Here is a 26,887-nt window from a genome sequence, read left to right as displayed (position 1 = left end):
AGCAACTTGCTGCAATGCTTTCTATCAAAGTCTGTTTGGACAAGTGCACATATACAGATAGTTCACAGCAGTGCTACTGGAGCCTGTAACAGTTCAGACTATTCCTCCTCAATTACTCACAGAGAGCGGTTTACTTTTATGCTCCTCTACTCTGCCTCCATCCATATATGGATTTCAGATGCTGCGAGTATGAGTCTTACTCCTCTTTAAGGACAATTCCTTAGGACGAGGAGAGGAGGGATGAGAAGAGAGGAGACGAAAGGAGAGGAGAGGGGACAGGTTGAGAAAAAAAGATAGAGAGGATAATAAAAGGACAGAAAAGGAAAGGAGAGGACAGGTGGAAATGGAGACAAAGGATAAAAGGGAGTAGATGAAATTAAATAACACCAAACAAAACAAGAGGAGAGGAGACAGGCGGAATGAAAAGGAGAGGAATAACAGGGTATTTTCTGACAAGGCGGACCAGAGTGTCCAGTCTCTCTGGTTTGGATAGCAGCCGCTTGGCTACACCCAAATTAGGGTACTTTTCAATGGACACAGGGTCTTAGGAGTAAACAATATCACTCTTTTTTACTGCAAGGGGGGGTCTCAAGTTTCAAATCAAACACATATTCAAATCTGGGGTAGCAGAGACAAACACAAACACCCATAAGTTATTGTTAGATCTGATTATTTCTCTTTAATGCAACACGATTTCATGTGCAACCTGTCAGGTGGGTGTTAAACCAGTAGGACAGCTGTTCGTCAAGGTTCCTCTGTGTCAAAGCGAGGAATATGTGTAGCAGTGTAGGTGATGAGCAGGATCTGTGAGAATCCTTCTGCTGGACACACTCCTTCTCTCAGCAGCAGCAGCAGCAGCAGCCAGTTGAATCCTTGGTCTTTATTTAGACCTGGACATTTAGGCCTGGAGACATGAACTCCTGACCCACCTTTTAATGAACACAGATCGTATGTCAGGTGAAACTTTAGCTTCATAAAAACACAACACTCTCCACCAGTTATCTTCAACATCATGCTGCACCACCTGATCTCACCTCCAGTGTCTATCATGCATGTGGAGCTGAGCTTCGAAGCACCCTCCAAACACGGATCAGGTTTACAACCGTGTCCTGTTGTAGCCACCATAACACCTCTTGGAATCACAGTCTTTTCCCATCAAGTTACCTCAACAATTTCCTTTTTGGGGCCACTGGCATGCATGACGTAATTTGGGAAGCGCTTTCACTTGCAGTGTGTGTGTGTGTGTGTGTGTGTGTGTGTGTGTGTGTGTGTGTGTGTGTGTGTGTGTGTGTGTGTGTGTGTGTGTGTGTGTGTGTGTGTGTGTGTGTGTGTGTGTGTGTGTGTGTGTGTGTGTGTGTGTTTAACGTGTATGCGTGCGTGTGCGTGCAGGGAAAGCGTCAGTGCGCACCAACCCGCTTGGCAGCTGTATTCCTTGACTGTGATTGGGCGAAGTGCGGTGATTCCTTCTGTCACGATTTGGGTCGCTCCCACAGGAGGACACCGACCGTCTGAGTCCAGCCTTATTCGAGGTGCTCACCAGAGGAGACGGTGCACCCTGGGAGGAGAGACGCTGGACTGAGAACTCGGGATTTGTCCTCCAGTCGGTGTCGGTGAGGAGAGGAGAGGAGAGAGGGGGATCTTCAGTGCTGGAACCACCAGCCGCCTTTCTTCTTTCGGGGCTGCGGTAAAAGTCGTTCACGATGCCGGTGTTTCACACCAAGACCATTGAGAGTATCCTGGAGCCGGTGGCCCAGCAGATCTCCCACCTGGTCATCATGCACGAGGAGGGGGAAGTGGACGGTAAAGCCATCCCGGATCTGACAGTGCCGGTGGCCGCGGTGCAAGCGGCGGTCAGCAACCTTGTACGGGTGAGTCCCGAGCTGGAACCAGGGCGTCAATTCACTGAAATCTTTAGTCCAAAAAGTGTCTGCATCCAGTGGCATTTATAATCCAAAGTTCAAAATCTACATGTGTGGACACCAACTGTGACTTAGGCTTTTATTTAATCAATTATAAATGAGCCCTATCGGTCATCAAACTACCTTGCACTGCACATGGATCAGTGCGTTTATATATGGCTTTCACAGATTTATTGCAATCCCATCTTGATCTTTGCTCGCCATCAAAGTGATATCAAACTACCACACACACAGCCAGCTGACGCTCGTGCGTGTTTCACGAGCTCCTGCAGTAGTTTTTGTGTGCGTGTCTGACAGAGACACACAGAATAATGTCAAACTCTGTCCATATTGGTAATGATGATGAGCTCAATGAAGTTGGTGGGGCGGAAGGAACGAGTTCTGATTCAATTAACAGGATGCTGTTTTTCTCTCTTTCGCTCTCTCGCTCTCTCTTGCACGCACACACACACACACACACACACACACACACACACACACACACACACACACACACACACACACACACACACACACACACACACACACACACACACACACACACACACACACACACACACACACACACACACACACACACACACACACACACACACACACACACACACACACACACACACACACACACACACACACACACACAGAGTGTAATCGGAAGAGAGGGAAATGTCACTTGTGCCATGGACTCCATTAAACCGAGTTAGAGCAGTTAAGAACCTCAGCCCATTGTTAAACTCATAAATAATATATATTCTCTGTGGTCATTTATCAGACTCCCATCCCCCTTTCATATTAACTCCTTCACTCCTGGTTCTCTCCCAACCCAACCTTGACCCCTCTGCTTTACCCATTTCACCTCCTCTGTCTGGTTTATTTTCGGTCTCCTTGAATCTAATATGTCATTTTTTAAGAAAGAGTCAAGCTTAGGTCAGAGGATGTCTCTTCGGCATGCACTGACTGGAAAAATCAATACGGGCCACATCATTAATGCCAATCCGGGTCATTGTTATTGATGCAGGGGCAACCAGGCCTCAATCACTTAAAAAATAAATCGGCCACATACAGAAGGAAACACTGTCCCGTTTACGCCTCAATTATCAAGAAAAGAAGCTGGTTTCATGTCATTCTGATTTTAAATGTATAGTAGGAGACCATAGTTGATGGGGCAGACTTATCAGGAAAACTGTTAATGCAGGTTGTAAAGATTAAAGATTTGTATACACTCCTTTTTTGAAGCTTTATACTTCTGTGTTGAGCATCAGGACGGATGTATCTTACTCTCACCTAAATGTAAGTGTTTATTGTTCTGAATCACCTAAATACTACGTCCCAAGTTGTGGACCAATGTTATTACAAGTTTAGATGTGAGATGGGTTGGTGTGGCCCCTCTCGTACTGCCCCCCTCTGTTGGCTACTTTTTGGGGAAAAAGTTTGAAATCGTATTAACAGGGGAAACATGATTTCTTGTTGGGAAAGGACTAAACCGCTCGCTGACTTGTTAAAAAATATGTAGTTTTAGCTGTTGTGTATATAATATTCAGCCAGTGAAAGTGTACTTTAGAGGGTTTTTGCAGTGAAAAAACATTTTGATTATGCAAATTCATATTGGGCAGGTCACATTTATCACGGCAATAAAGTACATTTCACATTGTTTGCTTTGTTAAATTGTTCAATTGTACAGGGAATAAGGCCTCTTTTATTGTATAGCTGTCTGGACAACGTTTAGAATGCTTCTGCTTCCCTTTGCAAGGACACTCAAGATCAAGTTGATAAATATCTCATTAGCTGATCATGAAAAGGGCTATTGGGTTTGGTTTAGAAAATCTCCCTTTTACCGATACCATCCGGTCCTTGACATCCCTTTGCTGCCGGGCACACCTCTCCATCTCTCTCTTTCCATCTCCTTTCCATTCAGCTGATTCTTTTGGACAGTGAGCAGAAGGAGGCTATAAGCACCCCAAGGCACTTTGGCGGGTCTCATATGATGAAGATGCAAGGCTACAGGGAGAGAAAAGGGTTGAGGACACAGTGGCACTCAATGGTGTCAGACAGAGGATAATATTGAGGGATACCAGATAAAGGGAAAGTAAAATGCTTTAAAGTAAAAAATGCTGATAACTCTCCTCAGATTTCTTATTTGTCTTGCAAATACAGTTTCCATTAACACTCTAAATAAGAGCACAGCTAAACGCCTACATACAGAGGAGATCAAAAGTAGTTGTGAAGTCCACTGATAAAGTAGTGAGAGTTACAAAGTGGGTGACAAGAAAGTGTTGAAAGGGAGCACAAAAGGTGCTTGAGATCAGAGCTTGTCAAATCAGCACCGGTTGGTTGCTGGGTAGATCAACTTAATTAAATGTAAAAGGCACCTAAAGCTCAAATACACACAAATGAGCACATGCTTTATTTTAGAAAGATGATTCATTCCTACACCTGCGCAGTTTGGGCTTAGATATAACACTGTATACAGCAGCAACATGCCAGCATCACAAGAGTCCCAATACACACACTGATACAATTACATCGTTAACCACGGCCAGGGTGGGCTAGCTATGGGGGGTACTTCAAATCTAGGTCACGGAGACACTTAGACACACACATAAAATGGTGTCAGTCTCAATCTGTCAGAGGTTGTGGTGGGTTTCGACACTACTTAAACTTCAGATCTGAAGGATGCGGCTGGTGTGTTTGGTTTAAAGCGTAAACTTGCCGAAGTTGTGCTAATGACAGAGCGCTTCCTCAGTGTTTGGGAACTATCTGCTCCTGAAGGAGTCAACATAGATCCTGAGTATGTCTGGGGGAGGGGGAGTAAGGAATAAATAGATTTACCGTTGAGTGAAGTAACCACACACTGGAGAGAGAAAGAAAGGCAGAGATGCGAGGAGGAAGATTGTTGACTGAAACTGTTGCGGTGTGATGCAGAATGAGGAAAGAAGAGGAGGGGAGCAAGACGAGGAAAACAAGACACATTTAGTCAGACACCGGCACCCTGTGAGGGTGGGAAAGTGTCTCCGGCGTCTTCAGACCATACTCTGCCTAGCATCATAGCCCCCCCCCCCCTCGATACACACACATACTGTACACACACACATACACACACACACACACACACACACACACACACACACACACACACACACACACACACACACACACACACACACCACACACACTAACTGTCCTCGTCTTGCTCTGCCATGTAAATATGAGCCATCTCTTGTTGCTCATTGGCAGACCGGCGATGGCTCTTCAGTTTCTGCCCATCAGCTTCTCAGTCCATCTTAAATCTACTTCTGGCTTTTAGCAGAATGGTATCCATTTTAATTTTGTTATCAAGTTCTGAAATGTTTAGTTATGAAAACGTTTTTTCTTTTTTTGACAGAATGTTCCCTGTGTTTTACGACCCGAGTTGGTGAAGACAAACTAAAAGCTAAAAAGAGTGATGTATTCACTCCCTTTTTGAAAGAAGCAAAAGCGCAGAACTGAGTATATCTGGATATTTATCGCAATTAATCCAGTTATTGCAAATGTCAATGTTATTAGGCTAACAATGTCTTATACTGTATTATGTCCATATTTTACTTTTTTTCGATTCCTTAACACTACAAAACGTTATAATCTAATACTTCACAGTCAACATTTGAAATCATTCATTATTTAGAAAATTCATAAAAGCTTTACTTGATTTTATTTATTTGGAGTGTGTTCCTCCTTGATTACTATTGTGTTAACTTGTGTCTTTTATCGGACTGGACTGTTATTCCATATAAAATACAATTCCAATTATAATGTATTAGAAAGAGAGTATGAAAGCTGAATCTTCATTAGAGCTGATGCCTGAGGGTCTCTGATGGGCTAACCGATTGTGTCAGCTTTGATTGACAGCTGTCTGCTGAGGCATTCACAGCTTTCATGATGTACACACTCACACATACATCACACTAACAGTCTGTACAGCAAAACACTTAACTTCTCATTAAATATGTATTATTGATTCAGGCTTTGCTGTTTACAGGAAACTCACACAGCACTTTGTGCCGTCACCTGATGTGTTTCAGCAGATCTTCTTAGAGAGCTGCATTCCTCTCTGTTTAGAGTCGGGAGCTCACAGCGTTTGTTATACAAGGAAATTCACCCGGCTGCAATCACTGTAATCTTATTTTGTTTGTGAACATTCATTCTGACATCATTGCCAGACATAAAGGATCCCACAGACATAAATCTAAATTTATTTGTAAATATTGTGAGGGTGAAAAGACTAGAATGCAATCGTATAATTTTAATTTATATTGGTTAAAAGGAAATCACTGTCATTGCTGTTGTTCGTATCTTCACTTTAGTTTGATATAGAAATATAATAATAATAAATGATTATAATGCATTACATTTTTTATTAGAGCGCTTTTACAGGTGCTCAAAGCACTTTACAATTACATATTACACATATTAGACATGTACATGTCATTACTGTGGACATTACCCACAGGAGCAAATGCGGGTAAAGTGTCTTGCCCAAGGACACAACGGCCTGACGCAGTGGCGGCCAAGGCGGGTTTGGAACTGGAGTTCACCAACGCCCCTTGATCAACGCTCTAACCACTGCGCCAAAACCGCCCCAAATATAGATTACAGTAACGGTTTTCTGGTGTTTAGTTTAAGTTCCTGCTTAAAAATCTGAGTTTGGTCCTTTTAAAGTAAGAGTTTTCTGTGTTGCCTACATTAGTTACACAAAGATGAAAAGGTGCAGTGAAGGTGAATCTGTGTTGTCTCAGTCTCTGGAGCCAGAAAGTCTATTAACTGGCTTTCATCGACGCAGCAGCAATAGGCCGATGTCATCATCTCACTGTAATTGCATCTCAAGTGTGTGTGCGGGCGTATGCTTGTGAGTGTGTAGGTTGTATTTTGTGTTTGAGAGCCTGTGTTTTAGAGACATTTGGTTTTTCGGACAGACAACCGCATCACCATGTGAACATCTGCAGATGAAAAGAGTAATGTGTGTGGGGATGGATGGATGGATGGATGGATGGATGGATGCGTTGTGCCATTTCTATGACAAAACAGGCAAACAATAAATAGAATATGGAGGAAAAATACTCATGCCTTACTTTTACATTAACATGAGAAGTTGGTCTTTTTTTGTCAGCGACACTGAAATGTTTAACTGCAACAACAAAAACGGACTCAAAGCATTGTTTTACTTACAAAGTAAAGTACTGTCGGAGTGTACAACTAAATCCACAGAAAAAAAGTTGTCGAGGAACCCAATGTGTTGCAATACATTGGAGGGCATGAAAATGTCAACATTTTAGTTTGAAACTTTCTCAGGAAGAAAACACTGTTCGGCATTGACCGAAAGGCAAAATTCAAGGAACTCTATTAGAAAAATCAATGCTCACAGCGAGGACGCTCAAGTTCAATTACTTCAGTTTAAAAGAGAGAGCTTATTTACATCTAGGTCTCAGATATCATTTGTGCCTGATTTATTGTGGAAGTTATTACCCTCCTAGCAAACATCTTTGGTATTGTTTATGTGGTACTGATGACCATACAGACTTCCAGTCGAGCTGCATAAAAAGTATTTCCCCTGATGCGCCCTCACGCAGAATAACAGAACCCGGAGTCAACCTGAGCCCGGCCTGCCTCACCTCGATCCCTTGAGAGAAATGACATGCCCACATGGTTGAAATACGTGTGAATTGATACACACTCGTTCACCCCACGGACTATTAATAGCACTCACTTAAATAGTATTTCCTCTCTCTCTCTGCAGCTAATGATAATAAAATAAACGGTCCATCTGTGTGTGTGTTGCAGGTGGGGAAGGAGACGGTTCAAACCACCGAGGACCAGGTGATGAAGAGAGACATGCCTCCTGCGTTCATCAAGTAAGTGTGTCTCTAAAGCACTGTGCCAGAAAACAACTTGTTTCTTGATATGCCTCCCCCTCACTCACAGTCACAGAAATACCCAGTGACCAAATCATAGACAATGATCCACTTTATCTCAGCAGACAGAGAAGTTATTAAAAAGAGCATTCCAGACGATGTAATGTCAGGAAACGTGGCTGTGTTCCCAGCTGCAACAAAGAGCCACTTCTAAAGCCGAGGCCGGACTCCCTGCATCCCGGCCGCTGAGAGGCTGTTTGTTGTTTTCCAGCTTGCATCCAAAGAGCTGACATTAACTCAGTGTGCCAGCAGAGAGCTTCTACTCAGCAATACTCTGACCCAGACATCTGGCTTGCAGTATGTGTTGCAGTTTTGTGTATGTTCATGTTTTTTCTGTTTGTTTGATGTCTTTAATTTGTAGGCCTACGTTCCGTGTTTCCTTTTCTATTGTTGCTCAGTTTTCATGTATGAAAAATAAAAAAGCTTCCAGACCTCCAGAAAGTCCACACACTGCTCTCTCAGGCCCATTCGCACATACACGGGGACACTACACCATACATTTCACTCACGGGGCTTAGAAAGGGGCGTGTGGGAATGTGAACCAGACTAAATATAGATGAACCAGCAGCCATCGATACCCTGACCAATGGGGGTCAGAAAGAGGAGGGCTTTGTGCAAGTGCTCTTAAAATCCATCCTCAGGTTAAGATAATCATTGATCTCTAAGGAATAGCTTATCAAATAAGAACTGAAAGCCCAACATGTTAAGCATTTTACTATTGTTGATGAGCATCAGCAGATATAAATACAAATATGTTAGATTATTGGAAACACACTACACCCTGAATCCCAGATTGGATTGCAGGACATCAACCCTTTGTCATTGCTATTTACATGGCTGACACAACATTTAAAATGCATTAATAAATAGAAAAATCTCTTCTAACTCGTTGCACTTGTCTATATGTGCACCTTGTTAACCATCTCTTGTTACAAGGAGTGGCAGATGGTTTTCTTTGCTAGACATGAGATCTGATCTTTGTGATTTACAAGGCGATACATTCCTACGTTTGGTAAGTGTCTTAAGACGGCCTGTGTATTTTCAGGGTGGAGAACTCGAGCTCTAAGCTGGTCCAGGCGGCTCAGATGCTAAAGGCCGATCCCTACTCTGTGCCCGCTCGAGATTACCTGATCGATGGATCCAGAGGGATCCTGTCCGGGACGTCAGACCTGCTCCTTACCTTTGATGAAGCGGAGGTGTGTGTGTGTGTGTACTCATGCGTGCGACCTGGAATCACTCTTACTTTCAGGGAAATAAAGCTTTATATAGCTGCACAGAGGAAGGAGGAACTCAGCTCAGAGCAAGATAGTAATGGAGTCTAAAATGCAGCAAGATCTAATCACTGAGATCAAATGACTTTCCTCTGTCATAACTCAGGATGTGTGTGTCTGGTTCTGTGTGTGTGAGTATATGGGGATATGTACCAGCCTGTATGGTGTGTATTTGTGTGTGTGTGTGTCTGTGTGTTTTAAGTGGAATCACATTGGGCACGTGATTATGCTCGTAGGCTCATCACTAGCCTCATTTTTAAAAGAGCAACTTCACACAGTCACAAGACGTACATCACAAGACTGAACACACACACACACACACACACACACACACACACACACACACACAACATACAAAGAGACCACACAAAGAACAGGAAAACTAAGATTCATGCACACACAGAATTGTGTCCTTAATATTATAAAGAAGTTTGTATCTTAACATCATTATCAAGCCCTGTTTACGCCTGAATACATGATCTGCTTTTGATTATGCGTGTTGTTCTGTCTTAGGTGCGTAAGATCATTCGGGTGTGTAAAGGGATCCTGGAGTATCTGACAGTAGCTGAGGTGGTGGAGACCATGGAGGACCTCATCACTTACACCAAGAACCTGGGGCCAGGTCAGCAGGAGCTTTATTTATTTTCTTTTTTTAATAAAGAACTGCCTTCAAGCTGCTACTCAGATGGACTACTATAACAATGTGGTATCACTAAAACTGAGAATCACAGAGCAACTTTCAAAAAATGTGTTTGCGGATAAACATTGTAGGCATTTTTAATCAACAAAAGAATAATCAATATTATTACTGGACATTAAAAATGTAGTATAAGCAACGGTGAAAAATAGTTTGCGCTGTAAATCCCATTTAGTTTTCAGTCATGTATGAAAATCACGAGTATATTGGCATTTATAAAATGAAAACTGCTTAATGTTTGGAGTATTTTTCTATTGGTTTGTGATTGTTAGAAAGACAAATCAAGACAGGACAAGACAGGACAGGAATTGGACCCAATTTCTTGTCAATTCATAGCACAATTAACATTTGTATTATTTTATTCTGTTGGTTAAAGATCATTCCCTCATGATGAAAAACTAAATTAACTACTGGCCGCTCCTCTGACACTAAGATGCCGTAATTAAAGATCTTTTCATTGGCAGGAGATATAAACAGGCTATTTATCATCAGAGGTAAAAGGTCAATTGTGTTGTCAAAGCACTGTGGCATAATGAGCTGGAGGCAATCTGATGCCGAGGTTTTCCCACACTTGATTGATGCTGTCAATGAACGAGGTCAGTCGTTTGTGAAGTAACGATCTGTTTAGACGTGGTAGAGCCACTCAGGGGGTGAATAACCTGCGGGATGCCCTCAGAGTCTGATTGTTGGGATGTTGGTAAAACTGTGATGCTAACGCTAACAAACCCAAGGTCACGACCTCTTGCTGCTTTCTACCTTCTTGTTGGTTTGATTTAAGTAACCTCTGATGTTCACCGGACAATAAATCCAAATTTTATTTTTCCACAGGGATGACCAAAATGTCAAAGATGATTGAGGAGAGGCAGCAGGAGCTGACGCACCAAGAACACAGACAGATGCTCGTCAACTCCATGGGCACTGTCAAAGAGCTGCTGCCGGTTCTAATATCAGGTGTGTGTGTGTGTGTGTGTGTGTGTGTGTGTGTGTGTGTGTGTGTGTGTGTGTGTGTGTGTGTGTGTGTGTGTGTGTGTGTGTGTGTGTGTGTGTGTGTGTGTGTGTGTGTGTGTGTGTGTGTGTGTGTGTGTGTGTGTGTGTGTGTGTGTGTGTGTGTGTGTGTGTGTGTGTGTGTGTGTGTGTGTGTGTGTGTGTGTGTGTGTGTTTCACTGAGCATGAAACTGTTGTTATAGCAACGCTGATAATTACAGTCTTTAGTTGCTGGGGACAGACTACATCGCCCACTAGCTGCTTTGTATACTGCACCAGCAGAGGAGAGGAACACTCTTACAAATGTTTATTCAAAAACTCCCTTATTCTGTGGCTGTAAAGTCAGAAGGTTTGGACATGTAGCTTTGTCTTGCAGGATCACAAACCACTCTATAACTTTAAGATAAGAGATAAAGATAAGATATACTTTAATTGATCCCAAATTGTGAAATGTTTTTGTTGAAGCAGACAAAGGGTCAAATGTAACATTTTCACATTAAAACGTGAAACTGCCTTATTCAGTGGTTTAAATATAACTGCAGATAATTTGGCATTTTAAACCTCTTTAACGACAAAGGATGAATTCAGCTGTAAAGTATTTAAATTATTATAAACAATGTTACATTTTCTGATGGTAGTTTTCTTTTTGTATTATATATTTGATATTTCTGGTGTCATATGTAATGACAAATACATAAATGTTTCTGTCTTCAGCTATTAAGATTTTTGTATCAACTAAGACCAGTCGCGGTGCCGGTGTTGAAGAGGCAGAGATGAACCGGAGATTTACCTTTGAAAAGATGAGCGCTGAAATCCACGAGATCATAAGAGTCTTACAGCTCACTACATGGGATGAAGACGCCTGGGCCAATAAGGTACAACCTGGTTTGCACAAACTCAGATGTTCTTAATTGTATACCCCTAACCCCAAAAACATACTAAAAATCCTCCCAAACCTGAATCAGAAAATCACTTTTGCTTTTGAGTGCCTGTTTGCACACACATAGCCACCCACTCTATCCACACATCCCTCTGTTCTGCAGAGTACAAAAAGAATCACTCTTTACTTTCTGTCTCCACTTTTTCTTTTGCCTCGTTAGTATAACTCTTGGTTTTTCTTTTTCTTTTCTTTCTTTACCTTTCTCCTCCATTCTTTTCCTCCCTGTAGAAGGTAAGCCTGTTTCTCTCCAGCTCTGCAGTTTCCAGCATGCATGTGTGTCTGTGAGAAAGTGGAGGAAGTATTTCCTTATGCTTAAATATGTATCTGTCATGCTTGGATTGAACAATAAGTGTGTCATGTGTTTTAATCCACTGACCGTTATATTGTCCCTTTGTGCATATGTTTGTCTTTAATTGTCCATTTGAGTGAAATGGCTTGAAACAGATGACAATTATAAGCAAATGTGTTTTTTAAGAAGAACTGCTTTAGAAATGAAAACTGTTTTTAGTCATGGTGTTTTCCCTTCTTGTGCTGCTAATGTTTGTGTAACTGTGTGGTAGAGCTGTCAGTAGTACATAAGATGCAGATTAAGTCTCTCTGAAATTGTTCTTTTTGGCACAAGAGTTAGACATTGTGCCACAAGATCATTTACTGATAGAGTTGAGATGTGTTTCCCTAGTCTAACCTGTAACCCTGCATGTTTCTCTGCACACAGCTTTCAGACAATGATCTGTCTGTTTGTGTGCTTGTGTGTGTGTTTGCTGTTGACATACCCTGTGTATGAGTTGTGATTAGCACTTACTGTCAGTGTGTGCGGTAACAGCAGGCTCACTAGGACTCTTCCTCCACTCAGGTCATGAATTATAGAATAAGCTGCTTGGTGTCCAGACACATCCATAATAGATGAGGTGTATTGAGCGGTTCCGTCCCCTCTGAGTTCGAAAACAGATTTTTTTTCTCTTTACCTAATATTTTGTGGTTAGCTATGAGATGGTTATCCTCGCTTAAATATCTCCTTTGAATTGCTGTATTTAGCCAATCAAATGTCACGATGTATTAGGCCAATCAAATGACTGGAACCAATAGGCATGAGTGCAAATTATTGACCCTAATTATTCAAGATTTATTTAGTACTGCTTTAAAGATAATTTGAGGTTTTTGGATTGCCCACAATTAAGTAGATACATTTGGCTGCAATGCTTAACACAGTAAACATTTGTTTGTGATTTAATTATTATTTGTTTTTAGCACGATTATTGATACAAAATGTATAAATAAAAACGTCCAAAGTTATTCCTGGGAACTCTTTATTTACAGTATCCCGTAATGTGAAGCTGTGTCTTGGTATGTTTTGACAGAGCTACTTTCCTCTCTCCCCTCAGGATATGGAGGCTTTGAAGAGATATTTGGCTATGATTGAGTCAAAGATGGCACAAGCTAAAGGCTGGCTCAAAGACCCCCATGGACAACCAGGTAGCGGGACCTTTTCTGCTCTTTGCTACAAAACGTAATATTTGTTATGTTTTTCCACAATGAGATCCATCCTGTGGTGTGTCGTTGTCCCCAGGAGACCCCGGTGAGGTCGCCCTGCGTGTGATTCTGGATGAAGCTGGCAAGGTGGGAGAGCTTTGTGCCGGAAAGGAGAGGAAAGATATACTGGCAACCAGTAAGGCTCTGGGACAAATGAGTGACCAGGTTGCAGATCTACGAGCCAGGTAGCGTGTCATTAAAAGGGACTGTCAATTAAACTGTTATATTTATTGCCTTGTCTTCATGTCATTTTGCAACTTGTGTGTTTTTCCTTTATGACAGAGGACAGGGCCCGACCCCGGGGTGTGTGCAGCGTGCAGGCCAGTGCTCGCAGGGCTTGGACTTATTATTCGGCAAAGTGGACAATGCTGCTCGTAGACTGGAGGCTCTAATCAATGCCAAGCAGTCCATAGCCAGGAGGCTGGACGCTGCACAGGTCAGATTAAACAGCAACAGCACAGTCATCTATTTAAACCCTCCCTCCTCCCTGTATCCTATTAATACTTTTTCTATCCCATTTGTTCTATTTGATTTAGGGCTGTCCCAATATCAGTTTTTCACTACACAAAATCTTCACTTAAATTGACCTTTAACTTTGTTTATTGTACGTTTCGTCTCTTTTGTTGACAAATGTATTACAAAGTAATGTGAGTGCAGGTAGAGAAAAAGCCTGTAACCACAACTGTGCACAAAAAGAACAATCACCCTAATGGATAGTGAAAAAGGCAACCATATTACCTGATAAATAACACATCTGCATCATATGTATATTATTATTTTGGTATCCATATTTCCTTTTTTTTTCTTTCTCAAAATTCAATGTCAATATCATCAATACCTGTTAATCCTTAGTTTGTATGACATTTCTGTAAATAATTTAAGGTTGTAAGCTAGTGTGAGTCAGCTAAAGGCTACATATACAATGTTAGGCAAACCTTTCCCAGCCATGAAGATACAGATTTATGTTTCAATTTCAATCAGATTAGAACTAAGCCATATATTTACCTTTTTAGGCCTGGCTGGCTGATCCTAACGGCGGTCCTGAGGGGGAGGAGAAAATCAGAGCGCTACTCGCAGAAGCCAAACGCATCGCCGATCTCTGTGAAGACCCCAAAGAGAGGGACGACATCCTGCGCTCCATCAGCGAGATCGCAGGCCTCACCGCCAGACTGGTGGAGCTACGCAGACAGTACGATTTCCTTCTTCTGACACATGCACGACCAATGATGTGTTGTGACTCTATGTAATCTTTAGACCCTGTTTTTCTAGGTTTAAACAGCAACGTCATGTCATCAATAGATGGCATATTCTACCTGCTTGGAAAATCTGTTGTTGCCTGTCGACCATAGGCATCAGTCCTACAATAAGGTTTCTGTTTGAATATGTTGCGGGACAGATGGGTCTTTGGTATTTTGGTGGAGTGTCAGTTACAGTATCGGGGTCAAAACAAGGAAAATACAACTCAAGTTAAGGTTGTGCCACAGAATTTCCTATTCAAAATACAACTCAAATGCAGTCTGATGGCCAGGTAATTTGGTTTTTAACCGTTAATGGTACTTTAGTTCCATCACAGCAGGATGAGTCACTATTACAAATGTATTTTCTGTACTCCAGATCCACTCCGTGTATTGACCATACAAGGAAAACTGAGATAAACATGACAAGCAAATTAAATGAGCCAGCTGTTACCGAGATCAACACAACAGCTATGGATCTTGACTCTCAAAGGAGATAGATGTGGCTCCACTAGTACGCTGACTGCACTAATAAACTGTAAAACTGGCCTTAGATCTGTCATTAATGAAACACTCACAATAAATTACTTGGAGCTGTTGTAGCAGAAATATAGACCTAGATCAGAATTTGTATGAACTTTTTATCATCATTTCTGGTTACACTAATAGAAAATGTATGTTGACAAAAGGTGGCATCAACCTTTGACAGTATTTTCCTTTTAAGGCGGTGTAAAACAGGGGTATGGTGCGACATTTGTCAGGTTTGAAGTCTGTATTTAAGGGGAGACACTACAGGTGAACAGCATAATAAATATTGCGGACTATGGGTGAATTTCTTTCTGCTTGTCATAAAAAAATATTTATTAAAGCCAAACAGCCCAAACTGTTTTGGGCTGTAAAAAACAGTGTTATCCTATAGTGTCTCCCCGATGTATTTCTGTACCACATTGCTTTTACAAATTTAGGTTTTCCCTTTAATCATCTCTATCTGTTACTCTCTCAGGGGTAAAGGGGACAGCCCAGAGGCCCGTGCATTGGCAAAGCAGATCGGAGCGGCGCTGCTGAACTTGCAGTCCAAAACCAACCGCGCTGTGGCCAACATGAGACCAGCCAAACCTGATGTCACCCTGGAGGGCAAGATGGAGCAGGCCCTCCGCTGGGTGAGCAACCCCGGAGTGGAAGACAGAGGAGTTGGTGAGTGGGGTTGGATGACGGCTCTAGGGAGGGCTGATTTAGTAGTTCAAAAATAAACGCTTCCATGCCTTTTGTCAGCCTGTGTGGATGATGGAAAGTGTGTGAAAGTGGTCGGCTCCCAGGACTCTGAGCAGTTATGGGATCATGACAGATGTGAGGTGTTTAAGGTCCATGAGGAAGACACACATTCTCACGTTTTCATCATTCAGCAGCCATTTTAAAACATTTCTAAATTTGGTACAGAAATGACTGTGTTGTTGATTTATGTCATTTCCTTAAATGCCCGCAGTGAGTCACCGAATGACTAACTTATTTAGTCATTTAGGAAGAATTGTGTCGCTTTTAACGTTTTGTTTGATGCCTGTTGCTGTATCCCTGTTTCTTCATTTGCTTGTTTCCTATTTCCTCCCATGCTTCCCTATGGGAGCAGAGTGTGAGATACTACAGTGGAACACAGGTACCCGCCCACTATATGCTTGCTTAGAGGATATTACCACTATAACAATATAGATATTAATCACATCACATTCCTAGAAACTATGACAACTTCTCTAAAACACAGAAGTCATTTCTCACCCCTTGTATTTTTAGAATTTATGAGACCATGTTACCAACATTTACGAAAACACTGTGCTTCCATTCAGAGATGGTTCATGTCTATATAAGGATGTGTAATTATTTGTACTAAAGACACTGGAGTGTATCCAGATGTGATGTGAGAATGACTTGTGTCCTGTGTCACTCCCCAGGTCAGGCAGCGATCAGAGGGATGGTAGGAGAAGGAAAGAGGCTGGCAGGAGGCTTGATAGGCCCATACCGGCAGGATATGATTGGACGCTGCGACAGAACAGAAGGTCTAATGACAAATTTGGCAGACATGGCTGGCAGGGGCGAGGCTGAGGCTCCGCATGCACGAGCTACTGCCGCACAACTGCAGGACAGCCTCAAGGTAGCTCAACGGTCCCACAAACACACACATTTACTACCACAGTGTATCAGTGTTCAAACCCACAGAGGTTATTTAGAAAATGAATGTACAATTGTAAAGTTACTAAATATCCAAAATACGGGAATTGTGGGTTAAATGATGTACAAGACTTATAGAATATTTACATTGATTGCTGCATCCATACAAACATGGAGTAGTGTATACACGATGATGCATGGATGTTCTGTGCTCAAAGTACTGGCTCAGAGCTCCACCTAGAGGACGGATTTAACACTTTGCTTCTACTAGGACCTGAGGCGGCGCATGCAGGAGGTGATGACCCAGGAGGTATCGGACGTTTTCAGTGACACCACCACCCCTATCAAACTGCTGGCTGTGGCCGCAACCGCTCCCCCTGAGGCCCCTAACAGAGAGGAGGTCTGTAGCGTTAGAAAATCTGTGCTGTTAGGTGTGTAAAGAATACCAATCCAAAGAAAGAGGATGGTTAGAGAATTCTAAAGCAATATGAATGTTTGTTGTAGGTTTTTGAAGAGCGTGCAGGGAACTTTGAGGCCCATGCAGGCCGTCTGGGGGCAACCGCAGAGAAGGCTGCTGCCGTGGGATCAGCCAATAAGAGTACAGTAGAGGGGATACATGCTGCTGTGAAACATGCCAGGGATCTCACACCACAGGTGCTATTTTTGTTTTTTCTGTCACTGATATGCACGATTGCAAACGCTGGGTAAACCATGTTCAGTGTCTTTCCTACACTATCTGACATGTTTGTTGATGTCCAGGTGACCATGGCTGCTGTGATCTTGTTGAAAAATCCTGGGAATAAAGCCGCATATGAGCACTTTGACACCATGAAGAATCAGTGGATTGACAATGTCGAGAAACTCACTGGTGAGGATTTTCTTAACATTTCTTGTGTTATTTAAATAATACAAAGCGTAGATTCCAAAGTAAGTAAGTAAGTGGCAAGTATTAAATAAGGTTTATTTCTATAGCATTTTTCAAAGAACAGCATCTCAAATTTCTTCACAAAAAAATTCAAATAATAATACCTTAAAATAGTTAAACAAACGTATAAAACTTGGGTGTTTCCGTGCCCTCAGGTCTGGTTGACGAGGCCATCGACACCAAATCTCTGTTGGATGCTTCTGAGGAGGCTATAAAGAAAGACATCGACAAGTGCCGAGTTGCCATGGCGAATGTTCAGCCCCAAATGCTTGTTGCCGGGGCAACAAGCATAGCAAGACGAGCCAATCGGGTCCTGTTGGTGGCTAAGAGGGAAGTGGAAAACTCTGAGGATCCGCGGTTCAGAGATACGGTGAAAAACGCATCAGACATCCTCTCACACACCATCTCTCCCATGGTGATGGATGCTAAAGCCGTGGCTGGGAACATACAAGATAAAGGTACAGCCGTGCACTATGCAAACACATGTTCAAGATACTGTATTTCAGGCTTATTCACTCTACTACGCTGCACCTGTTCCTCCACAGCTCTGCAAAAGGCTTATTTGGACTCTTGTCTGAGGATCCTGGGTGCAGTCGGAAAAGTTAGAGAAGCCTTCCAACCTCAGGAGCCCGACTTCCCTCCTCCTCCCCCACCTGACCTGGACCAGCTCCATGTAAGCACATTCAAACACACGCTTTTCCTTTTATGCACAGTAAACCTTAAATGACACATAACTTTCCAACACAATATGAACTAACCCTTTAAAACAGTCTACTGTCGGTAATACACTGACTATGAAAAGTACTCGCATAACCCCTGCGAAAAAAGGAGCTATCCCTTTAAACAGAGGGAGAAAGTCATTTGTCATCCTCTCTGGTAGCAGTGTTGGGTGTAACGCGTTACAAAAGTAACGGAGTTACAGTAATATATTACTTTTTGCTGTAACGAAGTAATGTAACGCATTACTAATGAAATGTGGGTAATATATTACCCGTTACAATGCTCAGTAACGCAGTTACAACACATTTTAACCCGAGAATTAAATGGTGTTTTGTTTTTTAACAATGGACTAACATAGCGAGACATTCCGACACCAGACAAATTGTGCGGGTAGATTAGTAAACCTGGTGTTTACCCTTCAGGCTTCGCGCCGGGATCTTCGGGGCAGTTGAATGTTATTCACCCGCTATTCAAAAAAGAGAACGGAGCGAAAAATACTAACAACAAATTGTGTCAGGTGCGCGTGACCTGCTCCGCTGCGCGTGCATCATTTCCAAAGTGCTTCCACAGCAGTGACACACATCTGTGGATAATCATTTATACGAAAATGGTTAAAGCAACCATCACTAAACGCCAGCACCACTGCATCTACTGCAGACCGTAGCAACAGGTCAGATGGGGACATCACGTGACCCTCCGTTGTGGACACTAGCTTACTCCCGCCTGACTCGCCCCCGGAGCAGCAGTCTTCATCGCCCGAAACACCGCCGCCCCTCTGCGGCCCGCAGGTGCCAGCCAGGATACCACGGCAAAACAGAGCCTGCCCAGGTATATCTAAACAAGTACCCGCCTGTACAGTGGGGTTAGGTGGTCATTTTGCAGCTCGTGGTATACAAATAGACAAGGGCTAGAATATGTGAAAATAGTGCCATATTCTGCCATGCCTGTAGAAATGTTGGGTCACAAATAATGCATACAATAGCACAGATGCCTTCACCACGAATGGCTACAAAAAGATCTCATATCCCAAGCTTATCAACGAGCTAATGTTGCAGCTGAAATGATCTCCAGGTCACAAATTCAACCTCACATGATGATGTGATACCAGTTTTCAAGCACAGTAAATATTCTCTTCCCAGAGTATATGATGGGACCAAGGTGATGTTTAGTAGGCTACATGGTTTTAATAATACTTTTGCTTTTCAATGTTTGCCATTTCAAACCATGAGCTGGTTCAAATAATATTTGCCTTGATTTACAATATGTATCATTTGTTTTATCGGTACAGTTTTGAAGCTTTTGGGCTTTTCTTTGCCATAGTCCACTTTGGACTGTATGAGATATTTCAGGATATATATTTCACTTTTAACTCACTTGAAATGTTGTCTCACTTGCTTGGTTTCAAAACATAACAAATGCCATAATCTGTTCATTGGGGACATCAATGCTATTTTTCATTGCTGTTGCCGGCCACTATTGCTCATGTAAACCTACTACTGCTGCGCCCCCTGTAATCTCAGATTCACCCTGAGTCATTTTGTTCTGGAGCCGGGCCTGTACACGGCCATACTAAACAAAATACAGAGCCCATTCCGTGTCCTGTCAGTGTTTACTTCCTCTCTGCCTTATTCTGGTGATTTATCTGACGTCCAGCGCTCCGTCTTTTAACCTCTTTTCCTTTCTCTTTCTTGATCCTCCTTAGCAACCTTCATTATAGTCCTTGACAGTGGTCTGTACTGCTGTATTAACAACGTGTCATATGTTAAGAAGTTACAATCAGAATGGAGTATTCAACTAAGCCGTGTAATACAAGGTGTTAGTAGCCTTAAGGGCCTACACAGTTGTTATGCTATACCACATTGCCTTTCACTGGATGTATAATGAGCTGCACTAAATTACATTTCAGCATTTAAAATACCTAGCCATTCTTTTGCGGTTATTTTGGTGAAAGTAACTAGAAAAGTAACTAAAGTAGTTATTTTAAAAATAATACATTTATTATTCACTCATTACATTTCAGAGACAGTAATTTTGTAATGTAACTTATTACTTTCAAAAGAGAGTAATAAGTAATATGTAATATATTACATTTTCGAAGTAACTTGCCCAACACTGTCTGGTAGTGACCTTGAACTGCCAGCTGCTCCAGTGGAGCTGCTCTGTGTCCTAGAGCAGGACACCCATTAGAGTGGGGAGCCCTCAGGTGTAATTGAAAATGGGAGGGTGGGTGTTGCCCAGTGTATACTCACTAATATTTTCCTGGAAAATTACAGAAATTATATAATATTTACTATAGTAGAGAAATACTTTAAATTTAAATTTGTAACCGGTTAATCAGGGGCTTTCATTTTGAAATAAGAAATGGTCTATATCTCATTACGGTTAGTGTGAAAATTATTTAAACATTTTAAGCAATCAGATTGTATTGTAGAAAAGATAATGTTAGAACAAACATTAAAGACAAGGAGCTTATAGCAACTGCATTTAAATGTGATAAGAGTTCAAACAGGCCCGAAACGTTAACCAGATGTTATGTGTAAACCTTTCTTCTTCATTGGTACAACCACTGCATGTTGCAAATGTCACTTTTTCATTTGTTCCCAAACATCTAATCGACAACATACAATGTGTGTGACTACCAAAAATAAACTATCCATTTTTCCCCAGGTGAGTGATGAGCAGGCGCCACCTAAGCCGCCCTTGCCAGAGGGCGAAGTGCCCCCCCCTCGGCCCCCGCCTCCGGAGGAGAAGGACGAGGACTTCCCAGAGCAGAAGGTTGGGGAGGTGCTCAGCGAGCCCATGATGGTGGCCGCCCGGCAGCTGCACGACGAGGCCCGCAAGTGGTCCAGCAAGGTCAGTTCACATAAACATGGATCAAAGTTAACACATCCACTCCATCAAACATGTCTAATTTCTTACATACAGTTCTGGGTAAAATACACCAGCTGGTTCATAATATCCCTGTGTCATGTTAGTAGGAATGACTGAAGTGGTTTCACTGTTTCCCTGTGTTGGCTATAATACACTTGGTGCCATTTCATATTCTGTAAATATCCTGAAATCAAGTTTTTCCTGGAATTTTGAGTTTTGATGCTGAAATGTGACCCGATTCCAACTTCAGAGGGATAACAGGAAACTCTCACCCGCTCATGCTTATAACAAACGTACACAAAGTATATAGGACAAACAGTCATTTGGAGGAAACAATCCAGCCAACAATCATAACAAGAACACTGTATTTGCAGTAGACTTTGTACTCTTTCTCCTATCACTGTTGGTGTATGTCCTGTATGTGTGTGTCGAGTGTTTTGCATGGAAGAACTGTGTGTAGTAACAATGAATCTGTGAAAATAACTATTCATTATTCAGGAATAATGCCCTCTTGCTGTCTTTCTAAAGCTCATCACTCTTTTCCCCTTTATAGTTGACAGTTTTTCCATAATAATCTATGCATCAGAGGTGTCTTTGGAAACCGGGCACAAAGGATCTCTTACCTTTCGTGGCATTGCGTCACACTAAGCACATTCCCAGCACACTGCTAGCCTCGTAAATACATTAGAAGGATGCAAAGCACTGGTTTGGGCTGCAGTGAGATCTTGTTTTATGAAGCAAATGCTCAGTAAGGCATGTCATCCATCTGCTACCTGCCCACACCATCTACTCTTTCATATGTTTTGCCCCATCTTTGCTTGCGCGTGCAGTTTCACCCCACCCCACCTCTCCCCCCTCCTCCACAGTGCTTGTATTCGCCCCTCCTCCCTCCTGTAAATCCTGTCCTCTGTTCTTCCATTCAGTGCCTCCATACTGTACTAAATGCCTCCTTTTCCCATGCTTCATTCCCTCCTGCCATCCCTGGCTTTCTCCCTTTTCTCCACATTCCTCCTTTTCTTTTCCTCCTCATCCCCCCTTTCTTTGTGTCCCTACCTTTCCTTCCCATCCCAATTGATCCTCCACCCACAACCAACCCACCCCCCTCCGCCCCACCCAGCCTGTGGAGGAGGAGGCAGTAGAGGAGAGAGAGGTTTATGATGAAGATGAGTTTACTGATGGTGAGGATGACTATGAGCCAGAACTGCTGATGATGCCCTCCAACCAGCCTGTCAATCAACCCATGCTGGCAGCTGCCCAGGCTCTCCACCAGATGGCGCGCAAGTGGTCCAGCAAGGTCTGCGCATGCACATGCACATGAGTGCACACACAACCAGACAGGGTCAGGCAGTGTTTGGAAATAGAGCGCTGCAAAGATGATACACGGGAAGTTTGCATGATGCTGGTTTTCTCATAAAAAAGCCAATTGGATTTTGTATCATTGCAGAAACTAAGCTCTGTGACAAACTAGAGTTTTTTGATGTTTACATTTGTTCAGCATGTCAAATCAGCAAAATCTAAGAGTGGGGTATGATCGAAGTATTTTATTTATTAAAAAAGTTAAATCTCATAAGCGTGTGTTTAACCACAGACCATGTTTCAGGCTTCTAACAAAAAAACATCTCAAAGAACCAATCGACTTTGTTATGACGGATCTGCACATGCAAAGAAAATGCTAACTCATTGTTGGGTTTTACGACTCACTCCGAGTCCTACAGCACTATATGGTTCCCAATATTTTTGCGCTGCTGGGATCCATACAGCTGTTTTACCACCAACACACACACATCTACGCATGCGTACAGAAAAGTGCACCACACATCCACGCCTTGCAGGATAAAGTAACACTGGAGAAGCTGATAAGTGTGCACATACTGAGCACTGAATCATGGAAATGCATCGCACTCAGTCAGACATGGCTTTCACACTGTTATGCGGACACTACGCTAAGGTTGCACTAAAGGTTGCAGATTGTTTGAATGGCAAGTGTGTTTGTTGCACCACCTGGATACATGTGCCACTGGCTTCACAAGTCCATCTCTTATAATCATGGTCACTCAATGTCTTGCCAACCTGTGAAGCCAAGGATGACAGTTTCCCAAATAATTCTGGGTGATGTTTTGACATTAGACTGCCTGCTTGCCTGGTATAAAGACTTGCTTCTGCTTCTTAGTATCGGCGTGCGTACTGATGGCTTCAACACTGTGAACATCACCTAATATGTACTTACCTCACAATGGCTGTGATGTGAGGACCTCAACACTGTTTCCCTTCACTATGGATACAAATGTGTCAATAACCTTCTTTCATTAAGGTTCAAATATACGTGGTAACTTGCGCTGACACTGCATGCAGCTTTCTTCTTGTAACTATTGTGGCTGTTTTGCATTTGTAGTTGAAATGAATTCCTACAAAGCACCAGGATTATTATGTTCTCTATCCTACATGATGATAATCACAAACATTTTGAAAAGTTCCCTTTGCATTCCCACCATTTAACCAAAGCCATGCTCCTCTCCTATATCTTTCTCACAGTTCTTACTGCTTCCTCCTCTACCCCCTACTCCTCTACCTCTCTTCAGGGTAACGACATCATCGGTGCAGCCAAGCGGATGGCTCTGCTAATGGCAGAAATGTCTCGGCTGGTGCGTGGTGGAAGTGGGAACAAACGAGCGCTGATTCAGTGTGCTAAGGACATCGCCAAGGCGTCCGATGAGGTGACGAGACTGGCTAAGGAAGTGGCCAAGCAGTGCACTGACAGACGCATCAGAACTAACCTGCTGCAGGTGAGGACACTCATACAAATAGACGGATTGCAAGACAATGGGCACCTGGGAACCGACATACATGGTCCCACGTATCCCGAACAAGACACAGATGTCATTTTATGTCTTTATGGTTGTTAAGATCCTTTTTTTGTGATTATTTTGCATCTCTTTGTGTTAGGTATGTGTCTCTTATAGTGACATTTTGTAGGTGAATGTGGACAATTCAAGCCCCTCTGCCTTTGTGTGTAGGCCCATTAGTTATCTATCTATACACAGACAGATATAAAAATGTTGTCGTATAGAGAATCATTTGCATGTTTTTCTCCTTTCAAAAGGTGTGTGAACGAATCCCTACCATCAGCACGCAGCTGAAGATCCTCTCTACTGTCAAAGCCACCATGCTGGGACGAACAAACATTAGTGAAGATGAGTCAGAGCAGGTAAACTCCATACATTCCACACAATATGGAGTGCCACTTCAATACCAGCACTCTCTCTGTCCCAAGAGTCTGTTTAATGCTAAATGTAAAGCACTCATGATGCATGGGGCCAATTTCAGACCCATATGTATTATATTCCTGGATTATAAATGCATAGTAGAGGTAGAAAGTGGTAAAAAACACTTATATACATGTACCTGAGCACAGTACAGAAGGAATTGTACTTACTTTGCACCACTGCTGAATACTTCCTCTTGATATCCTTTCTTCATTTTGTCTGTTGTCATTTCAACACCGTCTGCTTCAATTCCAAATGTATTCTTGTCCAGGCCACAGACATGTTGGTGCATAACGCCCAGAATCTGATGCAGTCGGTGAAGGAGACGGTCAGAGAAGCAGAAGCAGCCTCCATCAAGATCCGCACAGATTCAGGATGCACCCTTCGCTGGGTGCGCAAGACCCCCTGGTACCAATAATCCAACCTGCTCACTGAAACTGTCAAACTTAGCTCTGATAGCACACCTCGGGTAAAGGTAGCAATGTGTAAACGTGCACTTATTCAAAGAGGAAACTGATGATAGGTACCATGCAGATTTATTCAATCGAGTTCAGCTTTGCTCTCCAGCTCTCTTTATCTGTAACTGTGGAATCACGTTGGCTTATCTGTGACAGTTTATAATATATATTTTTGGTATGTTGTGTTACAAGAGTAGGTATATATTTTTTGCATGGACATTTTTCTATTTTCTAAAGGCAAATTATGACATTAAGATACTGATCTAATAGAAGACATTTACTTTTAATTCAGTTCTTTCAGTGAGAATTTCTTATTGTCTATTGTACATACAGTCATTATTTGTTTAATGGACACTCAGCTAGGAGCTTTATACACTGAGTTTGACTCTAAAGTGTGGAGTCTTGTGTTGGCCGCTGAGCTCTCCTCTCTTCATGTTTACGTTAATAACACTGTTGTTAACTCAAGAATAATTCAAAGGGGAAACATCATCACTGCTGTCCGGTGATTTTTATACTTGAAGAACTAAAAAGGTCTTCTGGATTAAAGTGTTAGGATTTATAGGCAAATTATACAGTTTCAAAAAATGATTGTATATTTAAAAAAATGAATGGTTGTCAATAACTAATGTTGATTGCAGGAAGGTTTGTACTCAGTTGATAAGAGGTTTTCACATGATATTGGCTGCATGAATGTCAGTAAGGGGAAGGAAGAGGTGAGTTGAGATGTTTTTAATGTGTGTTTGAGTTCTTTGTTTAACCTTTATTCAACTTTAACAGTGAATAATGCCAAAGGATTTGTTTTACATGACTGTAAGCTTCATATAATCTATTACAATTCAGGTTCTTGCAAATATCAAAACAGAACTTTTTCTTCTGAGGTACTTTTTGAGGTCTGTTATTTTTTCTTAGCAAAAGAAAAAGTATTTTTTTTTTAACAAATTGTGGTGCTTTGTTTCTTTACTCTCTCTGTAACAGTTGAACTGTTTGGGTAGTTTATTCAAAATTCAAATATCAAAACAAGTCATTTTAAAAGCCATCAACCTCCTGCATTTAGATTTCCACTCTCCATGTGTGAGCTCAGTAGTCCCATCCTAAATGTTCTGAAGCATAATCTTCACACAGACTTAACCCCGGTGGTTTAAGAACAAAAAACATTATATTTGATTATCAGGCAGTGATGCCAGTGTTTTTTATTTGTTGTAGGTTTTTGTCTGGAATAATTACACAGCAGACTATTGATTTATGATTGGTAACTCAATATTAAACGCAATCTGATTAATAAATACATAATTTCAATTGCAACAGTAATTCATCAAGTTGTATTGCACACTTTTACAATGGCTGGGTAAATTCAACTATTACATGGAGAATCTGTATGCGTGTGTATGAGTGAAGCCTCTTCACTTTATCAGTATTAGTAAGCCGTCCCCGTGATGGTTAGTCAGGGCTCTACATGTTAACCACATTTTCCTCTTTATTTGGTCCTACTGAGCATGTAGCAGTCACTGATTCACAACAGGGTGAACTTCTGTGTGTACTTGATGTCTTTACACCCTGAATGTACTCTGATAGCTTCTCGCCCTGCCAACACATCTGCTGTGCCTTGGAAGAATAAAAGACTAATAATGATGAATGGAGTCTGCCTCTAAATTCCCCTTCTGTAAGTCACTGATACCAGAATATAAAATGAGATGTGAGTGTTGTGCGGTAGAAAGATTTGAGAAGCCGTTCAGTTCAGGTATGGAAGCCCATAAAGGACTTTGTTCAAATGATAGTGTAAACTTGAAAATGAAAATGTAATTCCACAGAATAAGGATCATTTCCCCCATATGTACATGACCTTTGAAGCCATGAGAAAATGGAAAAGCTGTTTAGGATGAATTGGAATTGACTAAGAATGCAGTATTTAATTAATTGGAGATTTCTCATTATTACTCAAAAAGCACACGTAAACAATAACTATGGTTAA

General features: G+C 42.0%; 1 protein-coding gene across 4 annotated transcripts; it reads left to right on the top strand.

The window, feature by feature from the left end:
• Positions 1–1,473: 1,473 nt before the first annotated feature.
• LOC117459459 (vinculin-like) lies at positions 1,474–26,551 on the top strand. 4 transcript variants are annotated; one of them, XM_034100239.2, is made up of 23 exons: positions 1,475–1,868; positions 7,734–7,804; positions 8,910–9,060; positions 9,649–9,757; positions 10,661–10,783; positions 11,531–11,691; positions 13,139–13,229; positions 13,324–13,471; positions 13,569–13,722; positions 14,300–14,475; positions 15,525–15,715; positions 16,146–16,172; positions 16,465–16,664; positions 16,953–17,081; positions 17,186–17,335; positions 17,441–17,549; positions 17,762–18,064; positions 18,152–18,279; positions 20,994–21,179; positions 22,315–22,491; positions 23,777–23,980; positions 24,298–24,402; positions 24,732–26,551. In XM_034100239.2, the coding sequence occupies exons 1-23, from the start codon at positions 1,701–1,703 to the stop codon at positions 24,876–24,878; spliced, it is 3,408 nt and encodes a 1,135-aa protein (XP_033956130.1). In that variant the 5' UTR covers positions 1,475–1,700; the 3' UTR covers positions 24,879–26,551. The 4 variants fall into 4 exon arrangements, with proteins under 4 accessions (XP_071061823.1, XP_033956130.1, XP_033956132.1 ...); XM_071205722.1 differs by lacking the exon at positions 22,315–22,491 and having other exon boundaries at positions 1,474–1,868; XM_034100241.2 differs by lacking the exon at positions 16,146–16,172.
• The last annotated feature ends 336 nt before the right edge of the window (positions 26,552–26,887 follow it).

This window comes from Pseudochaenichthys georgianus, chromosome 15 (assembly GCF_902827115.2).
Source record: "Pseudochaenichthys georgianus chromosome 15, fPseGeo1.2, whole genome shotgun sequence".
Taxonomy (NCBI): Eukaryota; Metazoa; Chordata; class Actinopteri; order Perciformes; family Channichthyidae; genus Pseudochaenichthys; species Pseudochaenichthys georgianus.
The sequence above is the reverse complement of the archived record's forward strand: the minus strand, read 5'-3'. Positions and strand labels throughout refer to the sequence as shown.

What these genes read in the sequence shown, in the direction of transcription:
- LOC117459459 (XM_034100239.2), top strand. Translation starts at nt 1,701, where the DNA reads ATGCCGGTGTTTCACACCAAGACCATTGAGAGTATCCTGGAGCCGGTG. An exon ending in CGGTCAGCAACCTTGTACGG is followed by an intron (nt 1,869 to 7,733) that starts GTGAGTCCCGAG and finishes TGTGTGTTGCAG; the next exon opens with GTGGGGAAGGAGACGGTTCA. An exon ending in CTGGTGGAGCTACGCAGACA is followed by an intron (nt 14,476 to 15,524) that starts GTACGATTTCCT and finishes TTACTCTCTCAG; the next exon opens with GGGTAAAGGGGACAGCCCAG.